The sequence below is a fragment of the Abramis brama genome, assembly GCF_963993115.1.
Source record: "Abramis brama genome assembly, chromosome: 7".
NCBI classification, from domain to species: domain Eukaryota; kingdom Metazoa; phylum Chordata; class Actinopteri; order Cypriniformes; family Leuciscidae; genus Abramis; species Abramis brama.
Genome location: NC_139969.1, coordinates 32,048,646 through 32,070,037, shown reverse-complemented (window position 1 = coordinate 32,070,037; position 21,392 = coordinate 32,048,646). Strand labels below are relative to the sequence as shown.

At 38.7% G+C, this 21,392-nt stretch overlaps 1 protein-coding gene across 1 annotated transcript in view; it reads left to right on the top strand.

Moving 5' to 3' along the window:
• Positions 1–20,877, top strand: part of tmtopsa (teleost multiple tissue opsin a) — an 88,098-nt gene extending 67,221 nt beyond the window's left edge. Inside the window, exon 4 of the mRNA XM_084120241.1 lies at positions 19,385–20,877. Coding sequence (XP_083976367.1) covers positions 19,385–19,630 — 246 coding nt within the window. The 3' untranslated portion in view covers positions 19,631–20,877. The remainder of the gene's footprint in view (positions 1–19,384) is intronic.
• Positions 20,878–21,392: the final 515 nt, after the last annotated feature.

Here is a 21,392-nt window from a genome sequence, read left to right as displayed (position 1 = left end):
TTAGGGGTTGACTTGCAATGGCAAGAGTTTTTAGCTTTTATTCTGTGCCACTATTGTATTTGCATCCCTTGTGATGAAGTGAAGGTTATATTTTCCCCCCTTGAAATTAGTGTTAAATTGAAGGTCATAGTTGAATTTCTCCCTTTGATAAGCTACTCCCTAAAGGGCTTAGTCAAAGTGTTGACACACTCAGCACTTTATTAGAGCTTTTGCTCTTGGCTTTTTAAGGCTTTTTGCCTGCCCTGCAAGGGAGGGAGGAAGGTTGTAAAGCCCAGGACTTCCCTTACAATATAAAATAGAAGCTAGGATACCTTCTCTTGCTATTAGAGAAAAACATTGGGCTTAGGGAGTAGCCCCTCTAAGCAGTCTATGAGTCACAATTTGCACCAAGGGGATAGATGATGCTCGGACTCCAGTGGTTGAGCTCCGATGCTCTGACTCCATGTTAACCCTTAATCGCTGTTAAAAAAGGACAACATTTAGGCTGTTTGGGGTCATTTTGACCCAAACTTTTAAAGAGCAATTGCATAAGGAAATATACATTTTTTATATGGAAAACTATATATCATTTTTTTATTTACTTCTCAACTATACATTTATGCTGTGTTTTTGTGGAAATTTTGAAGTTTTTTACCTATTTACTGCACAATTACATAACTAGGCCATAAATTGGCTCATGAAAAATGATTTTTTAAAGAAAAAATCACTTAAATGATGATCTTAATTAAATCTAAATAGTTTTTGGACATTGCTCTATGTGTTAGAGATAGAATACTGACATCTGCTGGTTTGTGGAAAAACTTTAGAAATTATAATTAAAGAAAGAAAGTGCAATGACCACATATATCCAATAGAGGGCCATAGAGACTCATTCATTTTCACTTTATTGTTTGTGATGCTTCAACTTCTCCTCACAACTTTGATATATATATTTTGTGAATATTTCTTTAAACATTTTGAAATACATAAAAAATCTGTATTTTTGTCAGAGTTAGAATTTGTTGTTTTCTGATATATTTTAAATTATCTGCTTTTGCAAATTATTATACATACATTTGCAGAACCATTACAAGTCACCACTATGACATGACTGTGGTGTGTGTGTGTGTGTGTGTGTGTGTGTGTGTGTGTGTGTGTGTGTGTGTGTGTGTGTGTGTGTGTGTGTGTGTGAACAAGCTTGTTCCATGTTGCATATGTGACATTTTTCAGATTTATGCCAGTTTAGTTGATTTTATTTGCCAATTTCTATAAAAATGCTCTCTGTTGCAGTGACATAGATGTGTGTGTTTGTGTGTGTGTGTGTATGAGATAGAAAGTTCGTTCCACTTTGGGTTTATGCTCTAGGACCAGACCTTGATTTAAATGTAATTTTTTTTTAGATTTATGCCAGTTTTGTTTATTTTATTTGCCAATTTCTATAAAAATGCTCTCTGTTGCAGGGACATACACGTGTGTGTTTGTGTGTGTTTGTGTGTGTGTGTGTATGAGATAGAAAGTTTGTTCCACTTTGGGTTTATGCTCTAGGACCAGACCTTGATTTAAATGTAATTTTTTTTTTGATTTATGCCAGTTTTATTTATTTTATTTGCCAATTTCTATAAAAATGCTCTCTGTTGCAGTGACATACATGTGTGTGTTTGTGTGTGTTTGTGTGTGTTTGTGTGTGTGTGTGTATGAGATAGAAAGTTTGTTCCACTTTGGGTTTATGCTCTAGGACCAGACCTTGATTTAAATGTACATTTTTTTAGATTTATGCCAGTTTTGTTTATTTTATTTACCAATTTCTTTAAAAATGCTCTCTGTTGCAAACACATACATTTGTGTGTTTGTTTATGTGTTTGTGTGTGTCTGTGTGTGTGTGTGTATGAGATAGAAAGTTCGTTCTACTTTTTATTTATGCTCTAGGACCAGACCATGGTTTATATGTATACATTTTCAGATTTATAATGGATTTAATTTTATTTTTTTGACAAACAAAATAAAAAAAAGTCATTTTTTTCATTTTCCCATTCATTTTCAATGTGGGGTCATTTTGACCCCAAACAGCTTAAACGGTAAATTTTTTTTTACACACCTTTAGAACAACCAAATCAAGCCCAGTTTTTTTGTGCATGTTTAGATAGGTTATTTAGGAAAAGTCCCAGAGTTTCATGCCTCTGATATGAAGGTAACATTTTTAAAAAATGAAAGAAAAGTCCAGTGGGGTCATAATGACCCCAAACAGCGATTAAGGGTTAAAGGCACACTATGCAGTTTCTGTTTTTCTCAAACAGCGACCCCTAGAGTTGCTGTGGAGTACTTGTATTTAACGTTACTGTCATAAATACCACTCACGCAGAGCCGTCTCTGCACTCTTCTGACTGCGCTTTCTTCGTTTTCTTTGTCGACTCTACCATGATTCACGTCTGAAATGCGTGCTTGTGTCAACCATAGAGGCTGCTTCATATGTTGTTGATGTATGTGACGTCGTGCCGTAAAGCAAGTCATGATTCTCGCGAGATTTGTCGGGGCGCCACCTCTCCAAACCTGCATTGCTGGTTTTGCCAGCGGCGGCGTCCCCCCCCCCCCCGTTTTGCTATCGGGATGATTCGCCCTACTACGGGTACATTTACCATCAAAATGATTTCGAAGCTGTTATATTAAGGTACAAATATTGCATAGTGTGCCTTTAAGGATGTTCCCCCATAGCATCATTATCAAACGCAGCGTCTTGTTCCCCTTCTCAGGCTAGTTACCACTTAAGAAGCATTGATGCTTTTCATCAATACTGTATTTTTATTTTTATTTTATTTCATTTTATTTATTTTACTTCAATTTCATTAATTCAACTGTGTCTGTAGTATTCTCTTTACTAGTCTTTTTGTAATTATGTATTGGTATCTTGTGTGCAGGGCAGGCGATCTAAATTAATGTTCCAATGGTAGTTTGTTAAATTAGTTCTTAAAATAAATGATTCTGCAAGTGCAAGGTTTCTTTAAAGATATGAATGCACAATGCATTGTTTTGAACATTGCACAGCCTTAGTTACAAATGATGACCATTTTAAGTTTTTTTCTAGATTTTTGAAAAATAATATCCTACAAGATTCTAAAATTAGTGGCAACGTGATTGTAAAAAACTGTAACTTAGGTTAGGATCCTTTAATTTTTTGAATCTACTGAATCTTATTTTCTAGCTCAATTCCGGAAAAGGGCATTCTCATTTCAATTATGATTGCTGTACAACCATGTGTACCACACTGACGATTAAAATCCTTGTGGAATCTGGGTTCCACGTTTTTTTTTTTTTTTTGGTCAAACTTTTTGTGTACACATTCTGTGTGGGCTTGCTCAAAACTGACTGATTCTCCAGACTTTTGCATACCAGCATGAACAGAAAGTATCTCCATCAAAGCTGAGTGTGCTGAGCCATTCACTGAGTCTCCAGAAACTGGGTGCCAGGGATGTTGTGGTCCAATCTATCTACACTGTCAGCTTGATAAAAGTGATGCGACTGGTTTACTGGCCTACTCTCATGTGAAACAATCCAATTCATTGTGCTCTTTTGCACCATCCGTCAAAGTGTCAGCTGTTGAAGAGGGTAAATAGCAGCCCTACACTTCCACTTGTGGTTAGGGACCTCTTATTTATGTAGTCAATTCAAGCTTTTGCCAACTGAAGAGAAGGTATTATACTTTAACACTCCCCTAACTCAATAAAGTTAACTCTGTTTGGCTCTGAGCGATGTTTTTTAGGGCAAGTATGTTTTGTTTTTTTTCCTCTTGTGGAGTGTACCACTGAGTTGTCTCAATGCAGGAAAGTAGGTCTCACTGGAGTAAGATGGAATGCCATCCAAAGGTCATAAATGGTCTGTCAGCTCTGGAGTCTGAAAATCCACATCAGAGAGATGCTTAACTTCCACTAAATCCCAGATATGTTTCACTCTAGGTCCCAAAACTCTGGTTTGATTGATGGAGCTTGTCATTTGTCCTGTCTAGTGTTGTGTATGAACCAAAGAGCACAACATGCATTTACACATTCCATGTTGCTACAGAATGGAAAGCTAGTACACCCTAAATATAAACCTTTTTTTTTTTTTTTTTTGAATCCACTCTTTTGTGTAGCCATGAAAACTAACCTTGCTTGTAAATTATTATCATTGGTGGTGCTGGCTACGGTATTTTACCTTTTTTTTTGTACTTTTACATGCACCATACTTTTGCATGAACATCTGCTATAAAATATATAGATTGAAATGTACTGTATATTAAAATGGAATTAAGGATATAGAATGAACTGTTTCTTATTGTTCCTAAGCACATGATCTGTTTAATTAACCAACAGCAGCTTGACAGAGCACTTGAGTCGTGTCCAGACCACAAAACTGATACAGTAAGTATGGCCTAGTTGTCAATGGGTGTGTTTCCCAAAAGCATTATTTGCCAACTTCTGTCACAAGTTCCATTAATTATCAACATACTTCAAATAATTGTTTCTCGAAATCTTAGTTCCAACAAAAATTCGCAAATAGCAACAAACTTGTAGTAAGAAGCATAGTGTCTTGTTGTTATGACATGTGGCCTTAAGATTTGATGGATGAACCTGCGCCTTGACTGGAACCTAGCTTGTTGTGTTAAATGTGTTATGACTTTCCAATTTTATGGACGTCACCATTTTTGATATTTCTTTAGTCACGTCACTATGGTTACAGATGATGAGTAGAATATGGGTTTGACTCCGTATTCAAGATGCTATTGTGAACTGCTTTGTGAACGGGACATTTCGAGACTCACTGTAAGTAAAAGTGATTGTCAATCCAAACATGGACAGTGCGAATGTAGCCATTAAGGGTGTGTTCCAGTGTTAGTTCATTAACGAAATTATGATGAAAAATGTTTCTTTGACAACCATTTTTTTCCATGACTAAGACGAGACGATGACAAGACAACAACGTCATTAATCGATAACTGTGTCTTATATCAACATGCAATATCATTGACGAAAAAAGACAAGACTAAATGTGGTGAAAAAAATAAAAACTTGACCAAAATCACACTTTGTTTTTAATCGCATAAAGGAGGAAAGAAAAAACATCACAGACTGTTTTTTACAAGCTTTCATGCCTACAGTGGTCACATTTCAAGAATTGAAATCCCCAATCAGAACTTTCCTGTTAAAAGAACACGTTTTCTACCCGGTTATTTACTTTGCAATCTGGCAACCATGTGCACGCGCTCTCTCAATATCATTGAGATATTCTGCTTAAATTAAAGTGTCATTCAGTCGGTCTTTGTTCTGTCACAAACCGCTTGCGCTGTTTGCTGCGACTAAATCTGCGATCAAAGTGCAGGCTGATATCTGAATATGTAGAATTGCACAAGTGCTACTGCTAAGATTGCAATGTCAATCTGTATTGTTACCTTAATTAAAATTTCTCATAAGCTTAACTGAATTGGTCTAAAGAGAGAAATTATAATAACTATTTTTGTCTAAAGACTACATATAAAGACTAGACTAAATCTATGAAAGACAAAAATGACAAAAATGTGACTAAGACTAATAAGCATTTTAGTCTGAAGATGAAGACTAAGATTAAATAAAAAATGGCTGTCAAAATGAACACTGGTGTGTTACTTGTAGTTTGGTTCTCTTGATTGTTTGGTCTGGACAAAATAAGATAAAAAAAAAAAAGGCTTTTATGATGTATATTTTGCTACAGACCTTACCGAACATCCATACACCAAGCTGTGTGTTGGGCAAGATGTGGTTCTGATGCCTGTACTGAACTGTAAAGGGCAATATATGACAAGAAAAAACAGGTTTGCTTGAGCATTCTGTCCTTTTTAGAGTTGCATCTTGTGACATCTCATCCTGTTTTTGGTTTGTTCAGATATAAATTGAAGGAGTCTGGGGCAGATTTTTAATCGAGCTGAGAGAAACGACAGGGGTGCTACATTTTCCCTAAAAAAAGTTTCTAGCTATGCTGATGTCCTTGGCACTTTTGACTTGAAGTGACCAACCTATTTCCTAGAATACCCTAGCAACCTCCTAGCAATGACTTAGCAACCATCCAAAACACCCTATAACACCCTTCAAAACATACTGCTATCGCTCTCCTGGATGTAACAGTTAGAATAGGCTGACTGTAATTTGTTGTTTGATCCAGTCTCTTTTGCACAGTGTTATTGTGATTCTGAATCAGCGAGATCCCAAAACTGTCCTTTATGCTTGATCCAGCAGAAATGCAGATATTGCTGTCTCGACTATATCAGTGCATTTTGTTCAGCTGAGGTTAATTAATTTTGTGTCCAGCTCTAAGCATCCTGCTCTTACTTCTTTACAGTCTTTCAATGACTAAGGGAAAGAGGAACAGAGCATTCATCCTGCTTGATTAATTACCTCATTGTTTTGATGTGCTTCGTCCAACAACTGATTGTGCTGTTTTAACATTATTGAAATAAATGATAATGCAACATTGTCAGCACGGTTCCTCCGGTGTGGATACAGTGCTCAGGCTTTGGCTGTGTGTATCAATGTAGAAGGAATAGATCTACTGCAAGTTGCTTTAATCCAAGTTGAGCAAACTTCAGAATAGTTCAGAAAAGATGTCGTGCCAGTTGCATACAGATGGACCAAAAGCACAGACAACAAAGAAACTGCAGAGAAACATTTAAAGTCATGTCTGTCATTGAGACAGATCTCTCAAGACTGTTCAGTCACCCTTGTCAGATGCAGTATCATATCAAAACTGCTGTCCTGCTTTGTTGCACAGCTTTTGTCTGCTGACTGAAGAATTGCATATTCTGATAGATTAGCCTCAGTGAGCAGTGTGCTTGTAGTGGGTTTAAAATGGTCTAGGCCAGTGTGCATTTAAGCAATTTCACACGAGTAAGAATACCTGAATATGTGCTGAATATCAGAACAGCTGTGATTCGGCCATAGACACTATGGGCCCTATCTTGCACCCAGCGCAATTGACTTTGTACACCGACGCATGTATCATTCCTATTTTGTACCCGGGACTTTTCCCTCCACAGACGCACGTCGGTAAATTAGGTAAATTAACTTGCGCTTGTCAAAAGTACTGACATTTTTTACAATTTAAAAAATGTGATGATACCAGCATTTCCCTCAAGCATTTTGAGCGCTGTTGGACGGATTCTTAAACACCTCTGATTGGCCATTGTGTTGATGTGCTCAATATCCATGTCTGCGATTGCCCGTTGTGTTCAAGCGCTCAACATATATGTTTGTAATTGGCCATTGTGTTGATGTGCTCAACATATGTGTTTGTGATTGGCCATTGTGTTGATGTGCTTAACATATGTGTCTGTGATTGGCCATTGTGTTCACGCGCTCAACATATATGTCTCTGATTGGCCATTGTGTTCACGCACTCAACATATATGTTTGTGATTGGCCATTGTGTTGATGTGCTCAACATATGTGTCTGTGATTGGCCATTGTGTTCACGCGCTCAACATATATGTCTCTGATTGGTCATTGTGTTCACGCACTCAACATATATGTTTGTGATTGGCCATTGTGTTGATGTGCTCAACATATGTGTCTGTGATTGGCCATTGTGTTCACGCGCTCAACATATATGTCTCTGATTGGCCATTGTGTTCACGCACTCAACATATATGTCTCTGATTGGCCATTGTGTTCACGCACTCAACATATATGTCTCTGATTGGCCATTGTGTTCACGCACTCAACATATATGTCTGTGATTGGCCATTGTGTTCACACACTCAACATATATGTCTCTGATTGGCCATTGTGTTCACGCACTCAACATATATGTCTCTGATTGGCCATTGTGTTCACGCGCTCAACATATATGTTTGTGATTGGCCATTGTGTTGACGTGCTCAACATATGTGTCTGTGATCGGCCATTGTGTTCACGCGCTCAACATATATGAATCTTATTGGCCATTGTGTTCACGCACTCAACATGTATGTCTCTGATTGGCCATTGTGTTCACGTACTCAACATATATGTTTCTGATTGGCTATTGTGTTCACACACTCAACATATATGTATCTGATTGGCCATTGTGTTCATGCACTCAACATATATGTCTGTGATTGGCCATTGTGTTCACGCACTCGACATATATGTCTCCGATTGGCCATTGTGTTCACACACTCAACATATATGTCTCTGATTGGCCATTGTGTTCACGTACTCAACATATATGTCTCTGATTGGCTATTGTGTTCACACACTCAACATATATGTATCTGATTGGCCATTGTGTTCACGCACTCAACATATATGTCTCTGATTGGCCATTGTGTTGACACGCTCAACATATATGTCTGTGATTGACTACAATGATCAACGCTTCAAAAACATGTTATCTTTGACGCTCTTCACAGAGCGCTTACACAGATACACACAGGAGTGTTTGAAAGCAGGCGTCTATCAGCGGATCAGTCTATCAGCAGACATATTAGGAATCCGCTGATAGATGCCTGCTTTTAAACGCTCCTGTGTAAGTGCTCGGCGAAGAGCGTCAAAGATGTCATTGTTGATCACTGTAGCCAATCACAGACATATTTGTTGAGCGCATCAACACAATGTCCAATCAGAGACATATATGTTGAGCACATCAACAAAATGGCCAATCAGAGATATATATGTTGAGCACAACAACACAATGGCCTATCAGAGATATATATGTTGAGCTCATCAACACAATGGCCAATCACAGACATGTATTTTTAGCACATCAACACAATGGCCAATCAAAGGTGTTTAAGAATCCGTTCAACAGCGCTCAAAATGCTAGAGGGAAATGCTGGTATCGTCACATTTTTAAAACTTCAGTACCGAAGTCGGTATTTTTTGACAACTCTAATATCGAATATGCATCAGTTCTGTAAACGACTTAATACTGAGCAATGGTGGACAGTAAAACATATTTTACTCCATTAACCCTTACCCTAACCCTACAGTATTTATTTTGGAAAACTTCCAAATTCCAAATGTAGTGTAATTCACTACATTCCAAATCATTATATCTTACATTACATTTTAGAAAAACATGCCATTCCTCTTTTCTTTTTCTTTTCTTTTTTTGATGTGAAGAAAATCAATATCTCCCATAGTGGTCTGATAGAATCATTTTGAGCTGTTTTTTCAAATCACATTGAATGTTTCAGTGTTGTGAATTTGACATCTGATAGCGGCCGTTAACTCATATAATTTAATGATATGGTCAGAGCGAGTCTCAAGTCTCAACTGACTGATGTGTTCTTGTCCAACAGAAAATGAGCAGAGAACAGGGAGTAAAACGAGAGAGCTTGTGTGTGCTGCCTCCTAATAATTCAAAATAAATCAAATTAAACATGTCTGCAGGCCATGGCCAGATTCTTTGTCAGCCCAGGGATTCCCAAGCTTTTATGTCTGAACCCATTTGACCTAAATTATTTATGAATTTAATGTTTCAATAATTTTAACAGCACATTCGTATGTTCATGGATATATGATATCGTTTAATGGCCAATGGTCACATGCAAGTAAAGAAATAAAATATTTTGATAAATTTCCTTTATTTTTAATACATTTTTAGCTTTCCATCAACTCACAAACCCCCTGTAGTTCCCTCATAATCCTCAGTGTGGGAAACTGGGTTTAGCCAGTCAGAAGGCTATTGTGAAGCTTTCTGCCTGTCAAGGATTTTGCGAGTTCACAGCGGGCAGTCCACATGTGGGAGGAAGTAAGAGTGTAATGCATGAACTTTAATTCAGTGGCTAAGTCTGGTGGAAGTTCTAGGCCGGAACCAACTGTTGCCTAAAATTCAATAAATTGCAGATAATTATTCAGAAATATTTTTTTGAGAAACAAGCTTCTACAGTAGAATTGTTTTTCAGAAGGTCACTGAAGCTGCAGAAATCCATTTAGAAATAATCTGCATTCAAAATAAACCACAAAGATGGATATAAACTTATTTTCTTGAATCTTTTGCATGAAGGGTTTGCACAGTGTTACATGTCATACAAATCCTGTTTGGTACAAATCAATATGAAGGATTGAGTGATGTTTCCGGATATACATCATACTCCAGTCGATGAGGAAAGATTCTCCTGTATGTCATTTTCAGTCTTCAATTCCTCCCAGCCCGTTACTATGGAAACTGTGAGTTGAGGCGAGTTGAAGACTAAAAATGCTGTACAGATACAAGTAACATTTTTTGGCCAGCAACGTCCATCAGAGAATGCGGGAACAGAACATCTTCGGTGAGTCTGGCCCTGTGTTTTCTCCCATAGTATTTGATGATTGTGACTCGAACATCTGTTAGATATGAAACTTGAGCAATGGATTTTCACATAGTTTTCACTAACTGTTGAATTACTGTAATCTTCAGTATAAAACCAAAGAAGAGCAGAATTTATTTGAATACTGGGATATATACAGTATGCATATTATAAATGTTAATGTCTGATGTTACAAAACTGTGCTCCTGACATAACATTTGCATTCCATTTATGACTCAGAGAGCAAAATATTCATGGAAGTGGGGAGCCATCAATATTTATTATCACTTTTGCACAGTTAATAGTTCTCAACATCTGAGATTTTATTAGACCCAATTAATGATAGATAAGCTATATTATGTCCTCTTTACTCATTTTAAGTAATGTAAGCTATATTAAATTGCAAATTGAAGATTTCATAACTCATCAAAGCATGCAGAGAAAATTGCATGTGCAAATTAAAAAAAAAATTCTTTTTTTTTTTGCTTCATTGTTTTCTTGCCATATTATTCTGAAAAAAATAAAATAGTAATGTTATGTCTACAATAGTCTTTTCTTTAAGACCATGGTAACTACTCTTTATCTGGATACTAAATATGAAATTTAAATATGAAAAAAATTATATATATATATATATATATATATATATATACACATGTATATACATATACATATACATATAAACTGTACGTTCTTTTGTGGTTTTGCCTCGGGAGTCACAGTCAAGAAAGTAAAGCAATCAAATGTCATATCTCTTCCACACCGCATATGTAAGCAGCAAATATGTATTTCACTGACCATAATTATAAGCTACATATAATTATAATTATCATTTATACTGATTGTGTAAGCAGAGTGATGCTAGCAGTAGTTTCAGCATTGAGCTTAGGAAAAATGCTCCACAAAACCTGTTTGTCAATAACGCACTGAAATTATGAATAAAATAATAATCATATCAATAATCATATTCATATGCCTGTCATAATACACAAAGCGGAAGCAAAGGTGCAAGTATACTCTTTATTGGTAGGTCAAAAGACACAAACAGTTCATAAACTTGGGTGGGCTAGTGGCGCAGGGACAAGATGGTCAGCGTGCTGGTGAAGAGTGGTGACGGTGAATCCAGTGCAGGTGAACATCCAGATGAGACGAAAACCATGAAGACACCGAACAAGACTGAGAAGGTCTCAAGACTCGAACCAGGAACAGGACTGTGGACGGGCACACGATGAACACACACTGAGGACACCAAACAACGATCTGACAAAGAGAGGAGAGTGCGATGAGTCTTTATAGGTGAGTGAATTGGCAGCAGCTGGTGCGGGGAATGAGATCAGCTGGCGCGCTGATCAGCTGGAACGAGCGGTAACGCCCACTCACTCACACACACACACACACCCACACACACAGAACAAATACACGAGACACGAAGAAAACATTGAATTTATGAACCGTGACAGTACCCCCCCCTCCTATGAACGCCTCCTGGCGTCCCCAGACTCCCTTACCTGTCGATTGTAATCATCAATAAGGGAGTGATCCAGGATGTCTCTAGCAGGCACCCAACTTCTCTCCTCCGGACCATAACCCTCCCAGTCCACCAAGTACTGGACTCCGCGTCCCCTCCGCCTTGAGTCCAGAATACGATTAACCGAATAAGTGGGTTCCCCTTCTACGAATCGCGGCGGTGGGGGAACCGGGGCTGGCGGATTAATGCGGGAATAAAACACGGGTTTGATTTTGGATACATGAAAAACGGAATGAATTCTCCTGTACACTGGAGGAAGATTGAGACGGACTGCCACCGGACTAATGATCTTGGTGACAGTGAACGGACAGACTAACAGTCGCACCCAGAAATCTACAAAACTCTTGCCAAAATTTGGACACGAATTGGGGTCCTCTGTCGGAAACCACGTCCGTCGGGAGGCCATGTAACAGAAAGACGTGGTTAACGACTGTTAACGCTGTCTCCTTGGCTGAGGGTAATTTGGGCAAGGGAATGAAGTGGACCACCTTCGAGAACGGGTCCACCACGGTCAAAACTACCGTGTTACCCTGAGAGGGTGGTGACAAAATCTAGTGCGATATGGGACCAGGGTCTCGAAGGGATCGGCAGCGGTTGAAGGAGCCCATCTGGGGGTCGATTTGATGTCTTACCAGTGGCACAAACTGAGCAAGCCAAAACAAAACTGTGAACGTCGCAAGCCATACGTGGCCACCAAAATCATTGCTTGACTAAAGATGTAGTGCAACTGACTCCTGGATGACAAGCCACATTGGAACAATGCCCCCACTGAATAACGTCGGACCGTAATCCCTCTGGCACAAATAAACAGTTCGGTGGACAACCGACCGGAGGTGTTACCCCTTGTAAGGCCGTGTTGACCTTCGATCGACCTCCCATGTGAGTGTGGAGATAATTAGGGTCTCCGGAAAAATGCACTCGGGAGTAGACGGGCGATCGGAACGGTCAAAAATGCGCGATAAAGAATCGGGTTTGATGTTTTTGGAACCCGGGCGGTACGAGAGAGTAAAGTCAAAACGTCTGAAAAAAAGTGCCCACCGAGCCTCCCTGGAGTTCAATCTTTTAGCGGTTCTAATGTATTCCAGATTCTTATGATCGGTCCAAATGATAAAAGGTACCCCCGACCCTTCTTACCAGTGACGCCATTCTTCCAATGCTAACTTGACTGCTAACAACTCTCTGTTACCAATATCATAATTACGTTCGGTAGGGGACAAACGGTGAGACAAAAACGCGCACGGATGCATTCTGTCGTCTGCAGGAGAACGTTGGGATAGCACTGCACCTACCCCCACCTCTGACACATCGACCTCCACCACGAACTGACGTGATGGATCAGGGGTAACTAAGATGGGGGCTGAAACAAAGCGGCCTTTCAGTTTGGCAAACGCAGCCTCAGCTGCGTCTGACCACCTGAACGTAGTTCTGGGGGAGGTCAAGGCGGTCAGAGGTGAGGCTAGTTGGCTGAAATTGCGAATGAACCGCCGGTAGAAATTGGCGAACCCCAGAAACCTCTGTAGGGCCTTACGGGAATCTGGACTTGGCCAATCCACCACAGCCTTAACCTTCTCAGGATCCATACGCATTCCCTCAGACGACACAATGTACCCTAAGAAAGGAACAGACTGTGCATGAAAAGCGCATTTCTCCACCTTGACAAAAAGCCCATTCTCTAGCTTGGCCGTTGAGAGCGTGAACTGCGATGGTACAGGTGAGGGGTAGAAGGGGAGCCTGAATCTGGGGAGCCAGTGCATATGTGTAGTCCATGAAGTTACCCTCTGCCCCGGAGTCCAGTAGTGCTCGACAGTCGTGAGTGTGGGCTGACCATCTTAGTCTTAGTCTTAGTCCGGGAGGAGCGTAGATGTTGATGAGGTCTTCTCAGCGGAGATCCCACCCGACAGTAGCCTCAGATTTACTGCCAGGCTTGCCCCTTTTACCGGGCAGTTATAAGCAAAATGTCCTGCTGCGCCACAGTAAAGGCAAAGGCCCTGGGATCTCCGCCTTTCCTTCTCCTCCCGGGAAAGCCAAGATCGCCCGACCTGCATGGGCTCGTGATCGTAGACGGGGCTGACCGCGTCCCCGCCGCTGGCTCGCAAAGTCTCAGCCGCTCCAGAAACACGAGCGGGTAGCATCCGACGTTCGACTCGGGAGAGTCGGGAATCCATCAACTCATTGAGGGTAGTGGGTAAGTCCAGAGCATAAATCTCTCTCTGGACGTGGTCAGCCAGCCCATGCAGGAACATATCCCACTGCGCCTCCTCGTTCCACTGACACTCTGCCGCCAAAGTCCGGAACTCAATAGAGTAATCAGACACAGATCTTTCGCCTTGCTTGAGGTCTGCGAGAATCCGTGCCGCTTCTCTTCCCGCGACCGCGCGGTCAAACACTCTCTTCATTATGGCGGAGAGTGTCTGGAACGAGGCACAGCATGGATCTTGGTTCTCCTACACCGCCGTCCCCCATAGCGCTGCCCTCCCAGTCAGCAGCGTGAGCACAAACGCCACTTTGCTCCGTTCTCTGGCAAAGGTCCTGGGCTGCAGAGAAAAATGCATCGAACAGCGTGTTAGGAATGTTCTGCAATAGTTTGGCTCACCGTTGTATGGCTCGGGAACAGGTAGGCGGGGCTCTGACTGGGAGACGCTCTCTGGTGGTACGGGGGGAGCGGGCGGTGTGGGTGGCGCAGTGGGAACTCTCAGATGTTGTAATTGCTGGGTGAGCTCGGACACCTGCGCCACAAGAGCTTGAATAGCCCGACCCGACTCATTTATGTTCCTCTCCTGTGTATCCATCCGTGAAATTCTGGACTTGATGAATTCCTCCAGAGGAGAAGAGGGTCCGCTTGCCGCTTCCATCGCTTGGTCAGATCGTTCTGTCATAATACACAAAGCGGAAGCAAAGGTGCAAGTAAACTCTTTATTGGTAGGTCAAAAGACACAAACAGTTCATAAACTCGGGTGGGCTAGTGGCGCAGGGACAAGATGGTCAGCGTGCTGGTGAAGAGTGGTGACGGTGAATCCAGTGCAGGTGAACATCCAGACGAGACGAAAACCATGAAGACACCGAACAAGAACTCAAACCAGGAACAGGACTGTAGACGGGCACACGATGAACACACACTGAAGACACCAAACAACGATCTGACAAAGAGAGGAGAGTGCGATAAGTCTTTATAGGTGAGTGAATTGGCAGCAGCTGGTGCGGGGAATGAGATCAGCTGGCGCGCTGATCAGCTGGAACAAGCGGTAACGCCCACTCACACACACCCACACACACAGAACAACAAATAAACGAGACATGAAGAAAACATTGAATTCATGAACCGTGACAATGCCCAAATAATCCTTAAAGTCCCCCTGTAGTCATTAATTGTATCCCTTTAAACTAATTTAAATGTTATTTCCTTAAAAAAAAAAAAAAAAAAAACTCTTCATGCCTTAAAATAGCTTGAAGGTAACTCTACACCCTTGCCTCATTTAGTATACATTCAGTAGGTTCTATGAATATGCAAATTAGCCCCACCTCCACTCACTTACACCAGTTCAGAGATTAGGCTTGTTCGACTCGATACAGCACTGCACAGACCAATTGGCGGTATTGAAGCAGTGCATTCCAGTTAGAAATTCTGTCCGACTTGAGACAGCGCCGAAGCCACATGACTGTAACATATGTCATCAAAGTACCACGAGAGTGATTCGAGAGCAGCCGGAGGACTCTCAAGAGCGGCTGCTCGGTGTGTCCAACACACCTTTCCACTCGTTGACGATCACACTTTGACGTGATTGGTTACAAGGTAGTTTGTGACGTCAGAAACACCAGCGATTTCAAACCTCGTTTTTGAGACTGTCTTTGGTTCACTGCAGTTTTAAAAATACTCAGCAATGGTGTTGACTTATGAATTTGCACATGGTTTGTCTTAAAGCACATTAAAAACACCACATAGACATATAAACAACATTAAAAACTTGATTTTCACCACAGGGGGACTTTAAATTTAAATAATTAACTTCCCCTCCCCCTTTCAACGTCTTCTCTTCTCGGACGATGTGTCCACCTGCAACCTGTCACTAACGCGAAATTGCAGCAATTAACAGATGACAACAATCCAACGAAATCAATCAAGTCTCGATGGACAAAATCAAGTCCTGGTTTCACTCTGATATACTTCCCTACTGATAACAGTAGGGAAGATGTTTGCAATTTTCGTTTCATGTTGATTGACTTTCTGTATGAAAACCCATTTCTTCCTCAGAGTAAAAAAAAAAAAAAAAAAAGTGAGATGAAGTATAAAGTATATAATAAGAAATAAATGTATATTGCGAGAAACAGTTGCAATTGTGAGGAACAAAGTCACTTCCCTTTTTTATGTTACTCTCTGGTAGAAACAGGCTTCCATATTTCTGTTCTGCAGCAGAAACACTCTCAGTGTGAAAGGACATCGCAAGCCTGCTGTTGCTCACGCATGTGGTGTGAAACAACCCTCTGGCTTTTCTGACCAGAGCCAAATACACGTGATAGTCTCTGACCCAATCAGAAGTGTTATGAACCAGTGATGTCCCATTCCTCTTTAAAAATGAATGGACTGGACTTGCTATGTTTTAACACAACAAGCAACCTGTCAGTCTTCTTCCCAACAAAGAGAAAACAACAGAGGTTGATCATTAAATGATTACAAGCACAGAAAGGTGATAGAAGCTCTCTTAGTTTTTTTGCAGGGGCTTTTTTCCCCAAACATTTTAAATTGCTTTATCTTTGCACATAAAACGAAGTGCATGCCCTTCTTACTAATGAAGTGCAATACTAGATGTTTAAATCTTTTCATACCCTTGTCTGGTAGAGCAGGATTGTCCTTAATCACGTTGTCACAGTTATGCTTAGTTTTGGTTTCCCACCACTAGTTTGTCTCATTGGTTTCTCATTAATTAGATCCCACTGTTGTTTTATTAAAAGACTTATCTATTTTGATCTACTGCTACTCTCTTCGTCTTCTTCTTGGAATACCCGTGACACACATATACAGTGAATTGTCATCATGTGTAAACATCGCACCTTTCTATTTCTTGAGGAAATGTAGTTGACTATAAGTATACTTAACAGACAGCGTATACTAAGTACACTACGTTTTCTTAAGGGAAGTGACATCACAAACCTGGCAGTGTCTTTCATTTAAAAGAGCACTAGTAGCCAATACCACTAATAACTTCTCACTTGTCTAAAGAAGAATCTTATTGAGAAGGTTTCATTTAAATGTTTGTTTTTTTACGGTAGCACTTTACAAGAAAGTTTAATTTGTTAACATTAGTTAATGGATTAACTAACACGAACTGAGGAAGTTACAGTATTTATTAAAGTTCTAAAGTTTTTCATTGTTTTCTCATGTTAGTTCACAGTGCATTTACTAATGTTAACAAATACAACTTTGGATTTTCATAATATATTAGTAAATGTTGAAATAAACATTAACTAAGATTAATAAATGCTGTAGAAGTATTATTCATTTTTAGTTCATTCTTACTTCAACTAAATTAGTTAACTAATGTTAACTAATGAAACCTTATTGTAAAGTGTTGCCATTTTTCCTTTTTATACAACACTTCAATGTCTGAAACTTTCAAACTTTGGTCCTCCAAAGTTGATAAATCAATTGTCTTTGTTATTTTGTTTAATTAAAATTTCATAAGTATGTTCTCCAGGCTTCAAGAATAATTGTATATTATTTATGTTACATAACAACAGAATCATTCATTGATACAGCACCATTACATGTTGTCTGGCTTTGTGCTTTTTTATGCCTGACCAGTTATTATTATGATTTCACTGCCTATTAATGTAATTTACCTTTGTTGCATTCCCAATGACCCCTTTTTTCCTTCTCTCCTTTTCTTCTCCACTCTAAATGGAACGGACACAATTATTTCATATTACTCGCAGACATTTAATTACGGCCATGGAAATGATAGAGCCAGTGTACATCATCAGCAATTATTCAGTTGCAAATTGCATAATTGTTCTGTTTAGAGGTAAAAGTTAAATGTGATTAGGGGAGACTTCAATATCATTTAGAAATGGTACTGATGATGAATGTGAAAAGGATATCAGTCTCTTTGCAAAAGGCAGCTGTGATAATGGGGATGTTTGGATAAAAGAAGAGCCCTTTTCTAATCAGAATTCCTAAATGAGCTGTAATTGTAGTCTAAGCCCAGCCATGGCTGATGTGCTTATTCTTCGATGCTAGCAGGGGGAACGACTCATTAGCGGTATGTGACTCTTATGAAGTGCAGGTACTGAAATTAATGCAGATGTTTTCATTTGCAGCGTCATATGAAATCAAAGCATTGAGAGAATCAGAAAAATTCATAAACCACAAACTTACTGTAGTATGTGATACAATGTTTAAAAGTTATGAGAAAGATGCTCTCGGAAATATTGCTTTACAAATGAAAAAGATTAGTATTACATTTACATAATAACACCAACAATACTATAGAGGCTTAAAGTTTTAAGAGCTGATGCTGCCTTTGTGTGCTATCGGGATTTTCGCAAATATTACTGGGAAACTTTCGATTTCCGAGTTGGGCGTGCCTTAAACATGACGGAGGGGAGAACAATTTCACGATTTTCTGTTATTCTTTATTAGTTTTTTCCACAACAGCTACATCGCCTTGTCGTTAGTGCATATTTACGCAAATGAATAAACATTTGAAGCATATTGTATGTTTTTTAGGTGTGTAATGATACCCTCATGTCACGATTCGATACATATCACGATACTCAACTCACGATACGATATTATTGCGATACTCCAAGACATATGATTAAAGATTATCAAAAAATGTACTGTTGATTAAAATACTAAATTTGATATTACATTGTGGGTGTAAATGAATAGGCTCAGTCTTGATGCTGGTAACCCAATGCACAGGACAATGGTGACAGCAACAGAATAACAATATTGATGATTCTGAAGCTGAAAATACATAATTATTTTAGACGAATATGCTTGCACTCCGTCACTGACTAGATATATTTACAATAATGTAGGCCACTTTTTACTGGTATCAGGACCCACAAATATTCCCCCATTGCATTATTATACATTATATTCATCATTATATATAGTAGTTTAATGTAGTACTGACATTAAAACTCGTTTTCAAACTTGCTATTGAAAACTTTTTTCTTTTTTTTTTCTCATACAGTATTTTTTTATTTATTTTTTTAGGTGAACTAATGTATATTGTCACTATCCATGATACATATTGATGCATTTTTGTATTGCGATATATTGTGACACCCCTAATGTTTTATACACACCGTATACACACAAATTCCAGAATCGTCAGCAAGTGTGAAATGTATTATTAACATTTATGTCAGGATCCATAGACCACTTTATCGTGCATTTATTTGGACTTTTTGTGAATGTTCTTTCCAACAACATAGTAATTACGACTTTTGAAGCACATTCGACGTGCATGGGAACGTGTAAATGAAAGCATAAGATTCATGTGTATACTATGTTTCCTGCAAACTGATAAGTGCATGAATGAATTTCAGCATTGTTGTTCTCTAATGCCCTTTACTTGTCTGTCTGGGTGTATCTATGTTAGTTCTACAGGTGTTTCAGAGCACTTCTCAACTGTGACAAACCCCAGCGAGGTTCCAGTATGAAAAGTTCTTCAAAGGCAACGAAACCTTTTCGGCCTGGACGGCGCACAGACAACTTTACTTTTGTGGTGGCTTCAGTGGAACCCTCAGCAGTCCCCAATAAGACAAACCCAGTGGAGGACGGGAATCTATCAACAGATAATGCCAGGCCTGCAGTGGTCTCCCTTGTGGCCCATTATAATGGTTGAGAGTTATTCTGTTTCAAAAATGGCAACACTTGAATAAACTTTCCACACAAAATGAGGGAAATTCAGTGTGAGATTTGGAGGATTTTACAGGCATATGCCGTATAAATACTATGAAAAATGAGAAAAGGAAAGAATCCTGAGGGAAGCTGATTTTGTGGAGTTTATTTTTGTGTTTAATATGTGTCTGCTATTCAAACAACAGGGTGTTATATTCTAGTAGTAATATGTAGCTAGCAGTTTCTAATTTTCTTTCAGATTCTGCAGATGTTGATTTTACTATTTTTGTAAAAGATCTGTCCAAAAGATCTGCTGAAAAAAAAAAAAAAAAAGACTATTCTGAGAACAGTAAACAACAGCTCTTAAACCTCTCTTCGAAAAGATTTTTTTTTTTTTTTTTTAATGCCCCCCCCCCCCCCCCCCCAAAAAAAAAAAAAAACAAAAAAAAAAAAACAACGATATTTCTAACAATGTACAACTTGTACTTTTTTTGAATGGTATTAAAACAAAAGGGTTTTTCTACATGTATTGTTTTTTTTAAAAAACAAAAAAAGGGAAGTTGGGTTTGATGATTTTCCCCCCAATGGCTTTTAAACCTGTGTGGCCTGTATACAGTGAATGTAATCATGTTTTTTTTTTTTTTTTTTTGGTCAATGTTGAAGGCTAATTATAATTATATTATATTTATGAAAAAGTCTAAAGATATTGGGACAGCTTGAAAGCTTATACATATTTGCTAATGTATGTTTATGTCTTTTTTTTTAATTTGTACAAATTACATTATATAATTACATGGCATAAACTAGATGCTCTTTAGACCAAACAGAGAAGAAAAAGGAAAAGAAAATTGACACTATTGTGTTAGGACATTTAACTTTACTGTTGCAAACCCATACATTATTTTTAAGTATACTTCACTCTTCCGTATGTTATTTTTATGTATTTTTTTACATTAAAATGTTGATGTAAACATCTACAAGAAAAGGTCTAAATTCAAATCTGGTCTCTAGCAATTTATTATAGCCGACAATATTCTCCACGTTGGAAGCGTCTTCTGTATGAGACTAGAAGTTATTATAATTGACTCTTTGTGTGTGTGTGTGTGTGTGTGTGTGTGTGTGTGTGCGCGCGCATGTATGCAGAATTCCAGCTTTATCATTCAATTAACATTAAATTAGTCACGCTCTCCAAACACATTCCATTTAGAAACACGCATCTGAAATTTAAGATGTTCTAGATGAGCAGAAAATAATTTCAAGGCTCTGTAATATTTTATGACAAAGATGTTTTTAAAAGCTCCTTTAAGCATTTTAATCAGCTTTGCTTATTTGTGCTCAGTGTATGGTTTAAATAAATGTATTAATATAATTTATATTAATACAACTTAATTAGTTGTGCATGACCTGTGTTTCTGTTCATGCACCCAGAGATACTGGAGTTGCATTTGCTTTATGTTTGATACAATAATGCAGTAATAACAAATATCAGAATAATGCAGAGAACTCCACAGTTACAGTAGTATTTTTTATTTTTTTTCCACAACAGTAGTATCTCAATAAACATATAAAGGACTACAGGCAGGTAAAGAGATGTGGAGGACCTATACATCAAGATCAAATTCTGTGAATCATCTACTTTTGCTTAAGACTGTTATAAAAAATAAAAAAGAATAAAAAAGTTTTTTTATTTATTTATTTTTATTAAAATTCTACCTTGTGCAATTAATAATAATATGAAAGGAATATGTAAAAAAAATGTCACATTA